Genomic DNA, 16,207 nt, shown 5'->3' with positions numbered 1-16,207 from the left:
AACGTAAAACGTATGCGTAAGAAAATCGACCAATCCCAATCAAGTATTGCGCTGTCCGTAACTCCAGTAGGGGAAAATACTTGATTGGGATTGATCGATTTTCTTACGCTTACGTTTTACGTCCTTACGGCATTTTATGTGTGAAGGCCTTTAACCGTCGGTTAACTACAATCTAGTTTTTTCTTACGTCCAGTGGCTACAGATGGGAGCCAGGAGCCACTGGTAGCTCTATAATAACTAGAAGATCCGGAAAATCGCAGCGACAGCGACAGCACCTGCGTAATATTGCACTAGTGTGAGTGGTGTGCTTGTACCATTTTATTTGTATACATTTTTTAATCGCGACAAGTGCCGCAGCATGACGTTCCTTTGAAAGCGTTCGAGGTGAGCTGTAGTAAGCGTATTTAACGCGAGAATCGAAGTCACCCTGGGAAAAATTTACATTCTGCGTGCGTTTTAAAGAATTACGTACGCGTCCCCAGGTACGACATACATACATATGTTTGTGATTCCGTAATATTTTCACCGATATTTTGGCCCACTTAATATTGCTCAATTCGCAGTCGTTCTTACTCATAAACGTAGCCGTTCTCTCGTTGAACTTTATGAGCCATTTTCAAATTTTTCAGATATTAACAACATGACAGCGGTATATCCGACTTTGCCGAAACTGGCGGTGAGAGACAGCCTCGACGACGACGACCTCACCGACATCGACGACGAGGTGTTCATCAGGGATGGGAGAAACGGTGGATTGAAGTTGGATGATGACGGAGTGAAGCGGCCCTTGATGGCACCTCGTAGAAAATCCAAAAAATCTTGCAGCTTCCAGAGTCATAAGGTCCCATACAAGGCGTTCCTTGTGCCGTTATGCTACGGAATTACAGCCTTGATCATAGTGTTAGGCTTAATTGTACTTTGTATATTTACCGCAAATATATTCCCGATGCCGTTAACTATATTGAAAAGCTGGCTGTCGCCCGAGCTGAAAGAGCCTGCGAATGAATCTGAGATAATTCCGTGTACGTCACTGTCGTCCAAGGTTTTATGGACCAGATCGTTGCCAAAGTTAATACCTGAGGCACCTCTTAGGAGCAACGATGTTAACTCTGATGGAATTGAGGATATTATTGTGGGATTTAGCACAGGTATAAAAGCATCACGTTTAACCCGAATAAATGGATGTTTTGTATTATTATTTTAATATTTTAATATTTTCTGCTTTCTTTTTTGTATATAATATAGTTTGCCATTGCACCCCATAGTGCATTGTGATTTACAATTAGCTACTTTTATTTTGTTTGCTTCTTTTACAGATTTTGTCTTGCTTCATTTTGTCTTGCTTCGTTTACACGATGTTTCTTAACAGTCTAAGGTGAATAATTGATGAATAAATTATTTTATGATTAAATCATTAGTTTAATCAATCAGTATAACAGTTATTGATTTACAAATTCAGGTCTGGATACAATGGATACGAAATATATCTGTACTATATATTTTGGGAGACAAACGCCATGTCTAGGCGGTGTACTGGCGCTGAACGGTAAAACGGGCGAAACCATCTGGACACATTGGACTGCCCATTCGATATTTTCCGTTGACTGTGGCGCAGACTTGACAAACGACAAGATTAAGGATTGCGTCATATCTGGACGCGGTGGAGTGCAAGCTATTAACGGCCGTGACGGTTCCAACATATGGGATATACCACTTCAAGATTCAGCTTCAGAGCTGCAAATAACTTTGGACGTTTACGATGCTAGATTTACAGCGGATATGGACGGCGACGGTACTGGCGACGTAATAGCGTCGCATGCCGTCCAATCGGACAACATTCAAGCGAGCAACATACTCGTGATATCGGGTAGAAGTGGTAATGTCATACGCAACATTGATTTACCGGATACGGAACAGCTGTTCGTAGCCCCGCAAATTATAGTGCATCCTGACGGAGAAAATATATTTGTTCTGGCTACAACCAGTCAACAAGATGCCGGCGGATTATATATAGTGTCCCAAGCTAATATATTTTACGGTGATTTGGTATGTAATATAAAAAAATCTGTCAAGTGTTTCAATGTGAAAGAATTATCACGTTAATTAATACTTTGAATGCTTTTGTTGCAGCAATTACGAAAGCTTAATCATAACACCGGCAAAAATGCACTGTTGCCACCGATCCTAATTGATATTACGTCGGATGGAATTGAAGATATTGTCGCCGCTATGTTCAATTCTACGATTGTGGCATACAACGGATCCACGTTTGAACCTATCTGGAATTATACAGTCCCCAATTCCGAAGTAATCAGCATTCCCATTCCCGGTTATTATAACGACGACGATATACCGGACTTTATGGTGAAGCATCAGATAGGTACTGGTTTGGCCACGTACTATTATACCATAGCCACGGTCATAGACGGTCGTAATGGACTGCCTTTGCTCGAAAAACCGATGGAGGATAGCTTGAGCGGGCAAATGTCCGGTTTGTCGGTCACCGTCGACGGATTTGGCAACGACTGGTTTTTGCATTGGTCCACCGACTGTTTAAACTACGAGGGAGTCAAGGAAAAATATCAGTTCTTGAAAGAACAGAGTTTCATGTCGCAAACGCGCGCCGATCCTTGCTTCCTGAGATTCAATTCAACGCTCACTACGAGACTTCTAGCTTTGAGCCAGCACGTCGGTCCGCCCGGAGTGTCGTTGTACTTTTCGGAGGATTGGAAGTCCCTGGAATTCAATAATTCAGTCGATTCACGAAAGGAAGAGGAAAAGTACCTGAACTCCTATTCGGGATTAAAAATCCCGGACACTTACGCAAACATACCGCTCGTTTCCGAGAGATCGCCGGGAGTTCATAAAAACCATCGAAAAGAAAGCATCTTCAAGCATAAAGATAATAATATACTCGAGATCGGCAAATACGACTCGGATGCAATATACGAAAACGTTGACGAATTCAAGAGCCACAAGAAGCACAATCCCGAGGACACCGTAGAGAATTTAGACGTAGATCAAGCATGGAAGCAGGATAACAAATGGATGGATGACGATATGCAGACGGATAAAGAATATGGTAGTATATACGAAAGTGATAATAGTAACAATGAAGACGGACAGCAGAGTGTGGATTATTCGCAAGGTGAAGTGCGAGAGCAGAGGAGCATTATTGTAGCTAAGGATCCATATTCAATAAATATTTCTGACAAAGAACATGGCTCCAAGGAAATTAGCGATTACCCAACACCCGAATCGACGCAACATAATTTGCAGTTGGATCACAAGAATATTAACACAGAGAATAAGAGAGGAATGAAGGAAATCAAGAACAAGAAGAATGGCTCGATGAACAAACCTGATACAATGAATGTATTAATGACGCCAATTTCAAAATCTCAAGAGGAGGTATCGTCAACTATGTCGAGCGATAAATCAAATATGGAAAGGACTACTACAATACGGAGTGCATTAAATACGAGCGGATTAACAGAAGTCAATATTAGTATGGAATATCTGAACGACACACACACCGATGAATCAAATGTTACTAAAAATCAAATGATCACCAATCATCAAGATGAAACTTCCACTACTAAGAAAGTCGTAGACGCGACACAGCGGAGACAGATTTATAAGCATAGTTTTCCCAGCATTATCCAAGACGCGGATGATGACGCTAGTATAGAAAAAATATTTAAACGGGAATCATTGAAAAATCAAAGTAAAGGCAAGATTAACAGAAAGCAATTGCGAATATTGTCGTCGGTAAGTGATAAAGATTTTAAAATAAGACAAAAACGAAAAACGAAACGAGACTCTGGAACCGACAATTCTCGGTCGAGCGGTATCAATGGGATTCAGAAGCAGGCGCCGACTGGTATTCTGTTGCCATCCATTACCGAATCCAAGGGAAGGACTTCGGTGGATTTAGTGTTCTCTACATTCTGGCTACCGTCGTCCGAAGTGTCTCTGATTTTGTCGCAAGCGGATCAGTGCATTCGTAAAAAGAAAGCGTTGTTAGAGAGAGATAATAAATTTGAGTATAAGAAGGACGACGACATCATCAGCGAATGTTTAGCCGAGCGGGGCATTAATTACAGATTGTATCAAGAGTCGAAGGATAGGGAAAATACCAAAATCGCGCTTGGCCAAATGACAATATACAGGATGAAGTTAGAATGCGTATGTCCGGAGGATATGTTACCTAATCAAACGTGCAGAAATATTTCGTCACGTCAGAGCTGGCCAGAATATCTAGGCTCTTTTGGAAACGGCTATTTTAAGCCATTGCGTAGATTAAATGTCTGAAGAAACTGCAAGGTTTTCGTCGAATTATATAAATTATTGAGGAAACTTTCATTGTAACGGTCTTTAATGGATTCGTTAACAGATTAACAGAATTAAAGAATTATCAAATAGTCCCGTGCACTATTTGCAAAAGTATACAGTAACAATCATAATTCTAATATCAATTGTTATATAAAAGCAATTTATATTAATATTTATATGCAGTCTTCTTCGCGAAATAAAAAAGGATGCAAATATATGCGTATTTGTACATATAAGAATACAGTTGCTCTCGCAATTAAAACCTTTAACGTTTAATTTTGAAGAGAATTTCTATAATCACATATCTGTTGATCATTTATGAATAATTAAAAGTTTTTTTCAGAATGCAGTTACGAATGAAGAAGTAACTGTATGTGCCAAAGGTGATTTCAATAACTCTTTATATATACAAATATATTAAAATTTATAACTTACGATCGCATAAAAATGTTAATATAATTAACGTTGAAAGTATACGTTATATCAGTAATAAGTTAAATGTAACGATCCCGCTATCTATATATGAATTAAAATGCTAATCATATATACATATATATATAATATGTTACTACATATTGATATGTAAACATTTAATCACTGTTAAGTGTAACATGAGTATTCTAAGAATATAAAATATATACATTATTGATCATTGCTGACGTTTATTCTTCCTCTTCCTGTACATTTTCGCTGCTATGGTATGCTGTTTGATCAATACTGGATTATTAAACGGTTTATGAGTTTACTTATGTGCGACAGATACTTATGGCTTTTGCAAGAATGGGACCAAGTTGAACGTTTTAAATACAGTATATAATAAGCTGTGCAATTAAGTGCAATGCAAATTATGGCGAAAGGAAACGTGAAACGTCGTAAGATATATATGTCACATAAGTTTAACGGTTAGGCAGTAATTAATAATTTTTTGATGATGCATTAGCGAGCTATACTTGCACTGTATGCAGCAGCAACAATTATTTCAGATTGCCCAAGGCTCAGAAAGCTAATCTGTTTGTAAGTGTTCATTAATTAATAGAGTATACTTAAGATTACAATATAGATGACATGGTTCTTTCTAAATTTATTAATATTTTACATTTCTTCCAGAGAACATTTGAACATCCTGAAGTAAGAGATAACGAGAAGTTTCAAGATTATAAGGATGATCTTTTAAAAAGATATAAGTTATGTGCGTGCAGTTATTCTTTAAATCTTGGGTAAGTCTTTGCTCATACACACACAATACACTGTTTTTTTTTTCCAAGAATGTTTTCTTATTCTCATCAAGTCCTCAAGTCCTGCAATTCAACATATTTTTCTATATATACAGAGACGTTAATTCAGTTAAGAAACTTTAAACTCTTGGATTTACAGAAGAATGGCTGTAGAAGGTAAAACGATCGAAATTATTGGCGGAGATACGTACAGGCATTTTCGAAGATCGATGGTACCTTTTACTACCATACCGAAAGTACAAACCGCGGACATCCCACGCTGTTTGGAGCGCAAGGCTCTAAGCGGAATTCTGCAAACTGTACAAAGACGATGTTACACCGCACTCCCTAAATCAGAGCCCTACAAAAATGCAGAAACCCAGACGGATTACAGAGAGAGCGAGGCGCAAACCGAACCTTGGGAGCCACCATGTAAAATTGTTCCAGGTGACAACGCAATTATATTACAGTATCATATTCGTAGAATAAATCAATTAAGAAATCGGAATAGTGGCAAAGAAAAAGAAAACACACGAGGAAGACACAAAACTGGAGATGCAGAATTCTAGTGGAGATATCCTAATTTTCATTTAGGTCACAATCCTGAAGTGCTGGCGTTAGCTCATCTAACTTGGGAGCATGGACTACCCGCAGGCGTCCATGAGGTGCACCTTATCAACAGGATGCGGATGAAGAAAGCTTGGGAAGCCGTATTACCGCCGATGGATACGCCGGCCAACATAAAGATGCGAGATTCAATAATAACGACCTTGGAGATAGACGAATGGGCATTTCGAGAGTCGGTGAGTTTCAAAATGGAATCTCAGCAAGGAATTAAGAGTCTCAATCATCTTGCCTACAATATCAACATTTCTTCTTTCTTCAATTATGTACCCTGGTGAAAAAATTTCTCATATTTTCTCAGAATTTTCCTAAGAATTTAAACTTACGAAAAATTCTGGAAAAAATACATAAAATTTCTCAGATACTTTCAGAAATAATTGGATGAGGATTTTCGGAATATTTCAGTATCCGTATATGTACATGAAAATTTCTGATAATTTGCGCAGATTTTCTCATATTTATTAAACTTCTACAAAGATGTGTTGGCGGGAAAAATCTGAAATATTTTATTATATTATTTTATCAGAGTTTTTCTGAAAAACGTTCCAAATCGTATAAAAAAGTCTTAAAAATTCTTAGCATTCTCAGAAAGTCTTAAAATTTTTATAGAAATTCTGATTAATAATATGAACAATTCTGAGACATTTTTCTACTAAGATAATAATTTTATAAAAATCTCAGTTGTTTACATAATACCTACACGTAACACCTATGTTTCTTCCTTTCTTTAACTATGTAATAATTTTAGGAGATTCAACTCATAATGGATTTACGTCTGGATCTGATGAGGGACCTCCTGCAGAGTCGTGAGTCGGAATACGAGAAAAAAATGCAGGGTCGTTTCAGTAGGCTCGAGAACAAACTGAGCAAATGTCGGGACAACCAAATTAAGACTATCAGACATAATCTTAAACGAGATTTGCGAAAATTACGTAGGAAACGTCGCGACGAGCAGCAACCTCGTAAACCCGACATAATTGAACGGCATATCGACCCGAAATCTGACCTGTACGCACCGCAAATGCGTTTCGGCGAACATCCCCAAAGGCGGCACGAAATCTTGCAGAAGCGGTTCTTAAGCGAAAGCCACATTGAGCGTGAGTATATTCGATAGTAATTAGCATCAATCGCCGCTACTCAATTCATCGCAATTGTTAATTACAATTAGAACAAGAAGAAGACGCAACACTCAGTTGGTTACCAACTATCGAGGAACCGAAAGCGATTAAACATGGGCCCAAACCGATAGACATCTGTGTACGAGAAACCAGATGGACGGAGGAAAAACTGAAGCAACTACACTCCGACCTGAAGGCCATACGAATGAAAGTCAAATCCGTGGATGAGAGTCCAAGATTAGTGAGGCGTAATCACGAACTGCCGGCTTTGCCCGTCACACCGCGTAGATCGGGCACATGGGACAATAAGCAGAAACAACGGGAAGAGTCTGCTACGTTTATTCAGAAGCTTGTTAAAGGCAGAGCGATACAGTGTATGGTAAAGTACAGATCATTCGTCGTGCATTTTAAAATAGATATACAGAGCAAGATACTATAAAGTTATGTTTCTATCGCAGTAGAAATAGAGGAAAGATACAATTTCATATATTTTACAGATGTACAAAGGACGCGATAGATGCAGAGAGCTGATCGAGGAATTGGAATCGACTCAAGCGCCCGAGCAGGAAGATCATGATGATGAAAAGACACACATGATAAATTTGCGGCAACTACAGAACGATCAATCGGTACAGGAAGATCGTTTGTGTGAGATTCTCGATTCCTTAGAGGGGAAGACAGTCTGTGGGACGTTAGATTTTCTCAGCAAGGTAAGTTTTTGTAATCTTTTATCGAAACAGTTCGTTCGATTATCTCTCTCTCTTGTTATCTGCAGGAGTTAGTGAGATTAGAAGACGAACGTAGAGCTCACGCTTTTGCCTTGCTTGCCGAAAGAGAAAGATGTATGAGAGAGGCCGCCGAAGCTGGCAGGCGACAAGCGGAACGTAATCGACGACGTGAATTCGATGAAATGTTCAAGCAAATCGTGAAAGTAAATCAGGACTCTGTAGAAACTTACTTGGAGGACATTGTGAGGGATGAAATCGATTGGATATCTGATAAAGCGGCTAAAGAACGTATCTTAGAAGTTTGCGACAAAGTGGATGTTATATCGAAACATGCTACAGAAAAGTAAGAAAAATATACGCATTGATAATCAACAGGTATAAACAAATTATTTCATCAAAACAACGTGTAAAACACAGTTGTATTTTCGTAGCGCTGATAAGTTGGCAGATGAGGAATTGGTGGCGGATATGATCTACAATTTTGTTTTACCCGAAGTGGAAAAACACAACATGAGAGAAAAGATTCGCGATCAACAACAAAGTTATATGCGGCACGCATATACATTAATTTACGAGAAAATTTTAGATTTACCACCCGATGAACCATCGCAAGTCACAGATCAAGAAGTTTATGTAAAAAATGAAGATATGCAAGTAATTCGCGCGGCTACGGTAAAGATTGATGATTTGTTTATGTCATTTTTCGTGTAAAAATATTAATTTATTTTTCCAGGACCAAGATATCAAGACAGAAGAATTAGAACTCCCAATCCACGAAACAGATATTGAAGATAAAAAGCGAGCAGATTCAGAAATAGATTCAGAAACAGATTCACAAAACGATTCTTTAATGAAAGCTCAATAATATGTATCGGAAATCAAAGGCTACTTTGATCTGAAAACACTTTTTATATATGTTTTTTTATAATAAAACTTAATAATAGTTATAATAAAAGTTAAGTTTTGACCGAAAATATAGAAGTTGTCTATTTAAACTTTCAAAAATAATCGAATCTATTGTGCAAATTGATAAATATATGTATTAACATTGTAGTTCAATCAATATAATTCTGGTTGAATGTTTATAAAATCTACGTTAAATTTATATTACTCTATCATCATCAATACTATGTAATAAACTGTATCTTTACGTCAATAAATTAATAATGGATAAATTATTTTAGCTTATGTACATTGTCTTCCGATAAATATTTCTTTCAACTTAGATGTCTTTATAAAAGAATGAATTATATAAATTAGAGATAAAATGTCAATCCAAACTGTATGTTGATCAGTTTAATATGAATTACAGTCTTTTATACGTTAATGATTACATATAACTACATATAATAAAATCAATTATACACACGTTAAAGAACTTATATAACACTAAAAATAAAACCAATGTCTTTCAGTGTTTAAAGTAATTTGTTTCATTAAAATAATATTTTAATATCACTTTAATAAAACTACACATTAATGTACATTTTACTACGATAATATTCAAATATTTTAATGAAATGTACATTAATGTTATTGCAATATCCAGTTTATTGTCTCCTTACTCTTGTTCAATTTCTTAATAAATGCACGATAAAATAATCTTTTAACCAATTTACGCTGCATTTATATCTGAAAAAACATTTTTTTAAATATATATACATATCTGTACCTTAGAGGTAAAGGATCGCGTAGGTATGTCCATTTTCTTAACATTTCGATAAAACAAGGTTTAAAGTTTTAAATAGGAAAATGATATATATTTTTCTAGATGTACATAAGATAAAAGTATTAGTAACTTATAGTTTTTAATCAAGTATTTTAACTGACATGTTTAATAGTGCAACTGCCAATAACACGCTGTACCTGGTTTAAAAATTAAGCACTATAAAAATGTTTCATCCGACTTTTTCTGAACATTGTATTTTAGGAACAAGTAATAATAGACATAAAACGCTTTACTATTATATAATTTAAGCTCCTGTTATATTGAAAAGTGTATTAATTCCATTTTAACAAAAACTGGAGATACAATCCTTTACTTCTAAGATACAGATATACATACATATATGTATATATGTATATATACATACATACATACTTTAGACAAGAATCAAGTAAAGCACTATAAACCCAACTAAATACATTAGTTCATATAGTGTTATTTCTATAATAAGACAAAAAGCTTAATAAACTAAAAATATTAATTCTTACTTAAACTTACTTTTTCACAGATAATGTTTGAAAATAACCTTCATAAATTGAGTTAAAGGATCTCGCACGATTTATGTATAGAAAAACCGTTTTCGATCAATTTTTATGAATTTTTAATATGTATTTATAATTGTAGTACTTGTGTGCCTGATAAAAAGTTTCAAATTTCATTAACTTTCTGTAATTAGTTTCTGAGTTATAGGCATTTGAAAGTCGCGCTCACAAGATCGTCCGTACGTTTACCTACACGAATTTACATTTATATAGGAAATAACAGTTAATATAATAAAAGCACGAATGAAAACCGAAAATCTTTATAAAAGAAATGCAATATAGAATCAATTGAATGAAAATCATACACTTCATTTTCCTAGATTTCTGAGGTAATGTCATATTTTTTAACATACCCCTACTCTTTAGTTTTCTTTTTGCAAAAATATAACTCATTCGTGTTCAATAAATCGTACGGGATTCTTTTAGATGTATTAAGTGTATTTCACGATCATTATATCCATTTCGTTATAACAGTTGAAAAATGCATTATATAAAGAGTATATAATTCTGCAAAAATCTTCGTACTAGACCTCTTAAAATGTAAAAAGAGCCGAGTTAGCGCGGGCACGACGGTGGCTCAACGAAATAATTGTCTAACGTATTTTTTCCAAGTAAGTCCGACATAAATTTCTTAAACTTCATGTCCTGCGCATCGCTCGACGGTTTCCTCTCAACTATGAGTTTCCGTTTCTTAGCTTGCAATTCGTTCGTCTGTTGAAGCGTCTCGGTCTCGGTATTGATAATGTGCGCTTTCCGCTTGCGATTTTCTAACGAATCGGGATTCTGAGTGCCTTCCCGCGCTCGACTCACTTCAGTAGTCAAATCGACCATCTTCTGTTCCCACTCCTCGAGATGCTTCCGCATCTCGGCTAACTGCGTGTCCTGATCCTGTATCTTCTTTGCCTGCTTATATAATTTCATGGTTTGCTTCCGTACCAGATACTCTTGCCTCTGGATTCTGAACTTCATTCTACCCATTTGGTTTTTCATGGATACGAAGAACATCTTGTTCTTTTTCGTACGATCGTTAATCTTCTTAAAACTCTGGTTAAGCTTCTCTGAGCAGGTTATGTTATGATTGTTGCAATGCGGCAGTGAAGAGTTATTTATGTTTCTACCGTGGGAGATCATGACGCCACCAGGTAGGTCGTATGAATTCACAGTGCCGACCATGGACGTGCAGATGTTGTGCTTCAAATCCGGCAAGATCTTCTCGTCGAAATGCTCCATGGCCATGCTGCTTATATCCCGCAGCTCCTGAAGTATCTCGTGTGCCCTGGGCGGTGTCTTTGTCTCTCGAATTAATCGAAGAACACGAAAAATTTCATCGATTACCTGGGGTACATAGTTGCAACAAATTTATTATTCAACACGTTCCAACTTACATGAATAAGAGCTTAGCTCTTAAAAAAAAAAAATATATATATATATATATATATATGAGAAATCTTATGAATAATATAAGAGATGTTTGTAAATGAAGCTAAGAACAACGGTAACGTTGTCGCGTGAAGCAAAAATCCATTACCTTTCCTGGAATAAAGCAGCAAACGTTCAGGTCCACGTATTTGATAAAAGTCATTGATAACATAGAGATTCTCGTTTCTATCGCCGTCAAGATATCGCAGTGTCGCGCGAGAGGATGGCTGCGTCGCTCCGACTCTCGCCTCGGCAGCTTGCCTTTGACAGTCCGGAGGCATTGGGCGTGATATTTCTCCATGAGATTGAAGCCACGGTTGAGCAGCTTTTTGCAGATCCGATCGAACTGTCTGCAAACCTGACAAGCACATCGTGAGATCTACGCACTGTCGCAGCCGATAGAACGAGGGAGAATTCTTGCGAATGCCAAAGGGCGATCCTTACGATCCTATATTTAGATATCTCATCGTAGGAGAGGTTAGACAGGATCGCCTCCAAGCAAACGTCGGGGAGATTTATCAGCTGCAGTTGCGCGTTATCGTTCGTTTGACGCGCGGCAGGATCCGCAGGATCGTAAAACCGTCTCCGTTGCTCGTCAACCATATCAATTGACGTTCTTTTCCATTCCATGTGTGTAACGCGAGAGGCTTTCACTCCTCGTCCTCACGACTAAAACCAGACCGTATTGACGCGAATCAACTGCAGAGTGTAGGATGCAGAATGCAGAATGCAGATTGGCTCGTGCTCACACTGGTCTGTACTGCTCGAGTGCTCACACTGCTCACACTGCTCGCAGCTCAGTTGCTCACAGCCCACAGGCTTCGATGTCGATGACTTATGCTAGTCTACAATGCGAGTCGTAAAGTCGTGAGTCGTAAGAATTGACCAATCACAGTCGATTATTCTCCTCAAATTAGATTGTGATTGGTCAATTCTTACGACTCACGACTTTATGATTCGCATTGTAGACCTAGCATTATATGCGTTTTCTACTGGGAAAACTAGTGCAACACGGGGGGGTCTGTTTCTTTTAGCTGCACTGGTTGATAAATGCATTTTAGCATGTGCTAAAAAAGAAAGGATTATTTGTAGCGTCAAGTGGACCGCAGCCTATGGCTGCGGTCCACTTGACGCTACAAATGCTTTGAAGCATTCCCCTTCTCTTTTCTTTCAATGAAGAAAGAAGAAGAAGGACGCTCCAAAGAATTTGTATCATCAAATGGACCGCAGCCTATATGTATAATCTATTTTGATTGGTTAACTCGTGATGACGCGACGCGTGACGCGCTCAGTGGAAACTCAGCCTTGACTTGTGCACTCTATTCTTAAGTACGGTGTCCACGATGCAAGAACTGTGTCCAAGTTTCGATTTAAGCCAATCAACTTGCAGCTCTTACAGAAAAGTAGCAGTTTCATTGGCTTAAACCGAAACTTGGACACAGTTCTTGCATCGTGGACACCGGGCTTTATATCTCTATGCGTTTTGGTTGTACATACCAGAATCCTGTCGGTATGTGCACGTTTTTGTGGTTCTCTTCCATGTTATGTCCACTATTTTGTAGTAATGTCAACGATTTTGGGGTTCTCTTTTATATATATATATATATATGTTATGTTCACGATTTTTTTGGTTCTCTTCCGTTAGATTTACGATTTTTTGGTTTTATTTCCAAAGAGAATAAAAAAATCGTGTAGACATAGCACGGAAGAGAACCACAAAAACGTGCACATACCGACAGGATTCGGGTACAGCCAAAACTTTCTCTCTGTACGTACGTCTATATATATTCTTATGCCTATGGTGGTATAGCAGACGCGTCTGTTCCTTCTACTTGCACTTTCTGCGTTCAGATGCAGAAGGTGCTGGTCAAGTAAACAAACAAAAACTGCCGTAGCGAAAAAGGAAGCAGATGGAAAACTCCAAGTCTACGGTGTCCACATCAAGGTTCACGCGTTTACAGCTGGGCCAAACGGTCAGCTGTAAAACGGTTCCCGTGATCTGGTTCGGGGCTATTTTTGGAACATTGTTCTGAAGGAGGGTCAACATCAAGCCTCCGCCAGCCTCCGCCTGCGGACTCTTCGTGGTCGCGAACACGCGTGATATTTCCACGTGTGAAAGCGAGCTCCCGCTTTATATATTTACATACATGACATTACGTATATGACGACACGAAGCAGATGCGTAGGGTCTCGTCGGCGAAGAGGCGTATCGTCGCAGGTATTTCGTTCGCCGCTTAGCGAGGATGGCACTCGATCCGAAGGACATCGTGAAGCTGCTGGACATCCTCAAAGAGGAGAACCTGGACACCAGCTTGGAGAGCCTCTGCAATCAGCTGCATCAAACCTTCCCTAAGGAGCAGCGCTTCAAGGTCGGAACGATTCTTCTGCTGCACTTGCAGCAAGTCGACCTGCTGCCCAAGCACGTGCAACGTGTCGTGGCGTTGACGTTGCTGTTCGACCTGTACCGCGGCGAGCCGTTGGCTTCCACGCCTTTCGCCTCTGTATTCGTACAGGTGCTCAAGTCGCAGGAGGACACCAACAACGGTAGCTCGAAACCAACCGGCCACACCGGTCACATACCGTTTCTGTCGAATTGTGAGAGGAACCTGCTCGTCAGTTTGATGGGATACAATCAGAAGGACGTAATGAAGAAGACGCCGCGCCAGATCGTGGACGAGTTCTCGTTCGCCGCCGTGCCGTCCATCGATCTGACCAACTTGCAGCTGCAGCTGGCGGAACACCAGTCCGAGCTGCCGTCCGTAAGTAAATGCGGAAATCCTATAATCCTGCCCGACATGGATCACTCCAAAGGGACGGAATACGACGTGGCGTCTGTGCAGAGTATCCTGGAGAACCTAACCATCGGCGATCCGCCCCTGTGCAGTCAGAGCTATCATCCTGAGTTCCTGAGACTCGTGCCGCCGATTTATCACGGCATCAACGAGATAGCCTGGTTCCACGTCACGGAGCCGACTCAGTTCACGATCGAGTACGACACCAGTATGTGCGTGTCGAACTGCGCCAGCGCCGAGGCACGTAAACTCATGGGCAAAGCCTTCAAGAACGTATTAACGCTGACGCAGCAGCAATATTTGATCAGCGAATTGGACAAGGATCCGAAGCTCGTTTATCACATCGGACTCACGCCCCCCAAGTTACCGGACCTGGTTGAGAATAATCCTTTAATCGCCATTGAGGTTTTACTGAAGCTAATGCAATCCAGCCAGATCACGGAATACTTCAGTGTGCTGGTGAACATGGAGATGTCCCTACACTCCATGGAGGTCGTCAACAGATTGACCACCACGGTGGACCTGCCGACGGAATTTGTACATTTGTATATCAGCAATTGTATATCCACTTGCGAGACCATCAAGGACCGTTACATGCAAAATCGACTGGTACGACTTGTCTGTGTGTTTCTGCAGTCCTTGATAAGGAACAAGATCATAAACGTGCAAGAATTGTTTATCGAGATCCAAGCGTTCTGTGTTGAATTCAGCCGCATCAGGGAGGCAGCCGCATTATTTCGGCTCCTAAAGCAACTCGAGTCCGGTGATACCGGTGGGCTTAACGCTCCACCTACGAGAAGTAGGACAGATATGTGTTAAAATGCGCCTGTCTGGAGCATTTATGTAAAAAGGTATAATTAATCGATTAGGTAATTGAATTGAATAAGAAACCATGATTTCTCTGAGTATCCTAAAATCGCATTCTCTATACACCTAATTAGATAAAACGGCACATTGTAAGATTATGTTATATTATTAAGTTTTTATAAGCAGAAAAGTTTTCAAATTGATCATGTATTTAAAAAACAATCTCGCGCAAAAAGACACGTTATTCGACGTGTCTTTTTGCACGAGATGGTTTAAAGAAAATCTTGGAAAAAACAAAAATTTATATTATTTTAATGTTGTATGTAGGAGTGAATATAAGTTTGTTATAAATATGTAGGTATGCATACAGGGTGAATCACTAAAGGTGTTACAGGCTATATTGCTGAAACTGAACGAGATGTGCAATTCTTATTTTTCAGACTATTTGGCATCGAAGCGGACGAGGAAAATTAATTTCATCACGCAATGCCCGCTTTGATACCGAACATCGACCAAACGTCGCTGGAAAATAACAATTGTACATCTCGTTCAGTTTCAGCAATATTAGCCTGTGACTATAGTGATCCACCCTGTATATGAAGCATTGAGAATATAATATATTTACATGAAATACTTCTAAATCTAGAATTTGACATACGATGTTTTTCTATATCGGTGACATTCCATAAGACGTTCTATCGTGTAATAAAAAAATGCCTTGCAATATATGTAAATAACGAATTTATAATTGTAAAATTTTTATACATTTTTATCTATTGTACTCCAGACTTCAAGTATAAAAGAAATGATTTACAATAATAAATATCGTAAGTAATACAATTTCGCTTCCTGTTCTACATGACAGACATATATATATATATATATATATATATATATATATA

At 38.7% G+C, this 16,207-nt stretch overlaps 4 protein-coding genes across 9 annotated transcripts; 3 read left to right on the top strand and 1 right to left on the bottom strand.

The window, feature by feature from the left end:
- The first annotated feature begins 225 nt into the window (after window positions 1-225).
- On the top strand, window positions 226-4,855 carry LOC112452235. Of its 4 annotated transcripts, XM_025012352.1 has the most exons (5): window positions 226-482; window positions 630-1,148; window positions 1,460-2,046; window positions 2,131-3,186; window positions 3,232-4,855. In XM_025012352.1, exons 2-5 carry the CDS (start codon window positions 641-643, stop codon window positions 4,312-4,314), a joined length of 3,234 nt encoding a protein of 1,077 aa, XP_024868120.1. In that variant the 5' UTR covers window positions 226-482; window positions 630-640; the 3' UTR covers window positions 4,315-4,855. The 4 variants fall into 4 exon arrangements, with proteins under 4 accessions (XP_024868120.1, XP_024868119.1, XP_024868118.1 ...); XM_025012351.1 differs by having other exon boundaries at window positions 227-384; window positions 2,131-4,855; XM_025012350.1 differs by having other exon boundaries at window positions 227-482; window positions 2,131-4,855.
- Window positions 4,856-4,914: 59 nt separating this feature from the next.
- On the top strand, window positions 4,915-9,165 carry LOC112452236 (cilia- and flagella-associated protein 91-like). Of its 3 annotated transcripts, XM_025012356.1 has the most exons (11): window positions 5,302-5,349; window positions 5,443-5,552; window positions 5,710-5,996; window positions 6,144-6,352; window positions 6,922-7,270; window positions 7,342-7,670; window positions 7,789-8,001; window positions 8,067-8,362; window positions 8,451-8,691; window positions 8,753-8,943; window positions 8,998-9,164. In XM_025012356.1, the coding sequence occupies exons 3-10, from the start codon at window positions 5,714-5,716 to the stop codon at window positions 8,882-8,884; spliced, it is 2,052 nt and encodes a 683-aa protein (XP_024868124.1). In that variant the 5' UTR covers window positions 5,302-5,349; window positions 5,443-5,552; window positions 5,710-5,713; the 3' UTR covers window positions 8,885-8,943; window positions 8,998-9,164. The 3 variants fall into 3 exon arrangements, with proteins under 3 accessions (XP_024868123.1, XP_024868122.1, XP_024868124.1); XM_025012355.1 differs by having other exon boundaries at window positions 4,915-5,552; window positions 8,451-8,673; window positions 8,998-9,165; XM_025012354.1 differs by having other exon boundaries at window positions 4,927-5,552; window positions 8,998-9,165.
- Window positions 9,166-9,376: 211 nt separating this feature from the next.
- On the bottom strand, window positions 9,377-12,493 carry LOC112452237 (F-box only protein 28). The gene is made up of 3 exons (XM_025012357.1): window positions 12,151-12,493; window positions 11,816-12,064; window positions 9,377-11,622 (listed from the first exon to the last, which is right to left on the bottom strand). Exons 1-3 carry the CDS (start codon window positions 12,334-12,336, stop codon window positions 10,843-10,845), a joined length of 1,215 nt encoding a protein of 404 aa, XP_024868125.1. The 5' UTR covers window positions 12,337-12,493; the 3' UTR covers window positions 9,377-10,842.
- Window positions 12,494-13,529: 1,036 nt separating this feature from the next.
- On the top strand, window positions 13,530-16,164 carry LOC112452238 (CCR4-NOT transcription complex subunit 11-like). The gene has a single exon (XM_025012358.1). It carries the CDS (start codon window positions 13,950-13,952, stop codon window positions 15,315-15,317), a length of 1,368 nt encoding a protein of 455 aa, XP_024868126.1. The 5' UTR covers window positions 13,530-13,949; the 3' UTR covers window positions 15,318-16,164.
- Window positions 16,165-16,207: the final 43 nt, after the last annotated feature.

Source organism: Temnothorax curvispinosus, unplaced genomic scaffold (assembly GCF_003070985.1).
Source record: "Temnothorax curvispinosus isolate PA1 unplaced genomic scaffold, ASM307098v1 QBEX01003106.1, whole genome shotgun sequence".
Lineage (NCBI taxonomy): Eukaryota > Metazoa > Arthropoda > Insecta > Hymenoptera > Formicidae > Temnothorax > Temnothorax curvispinosus.
The sequence above is the reverse complement of the archived record's forward strand: the minus strand, read 5'-3'. Positions and strand labels throughout refer to the sequence as shown.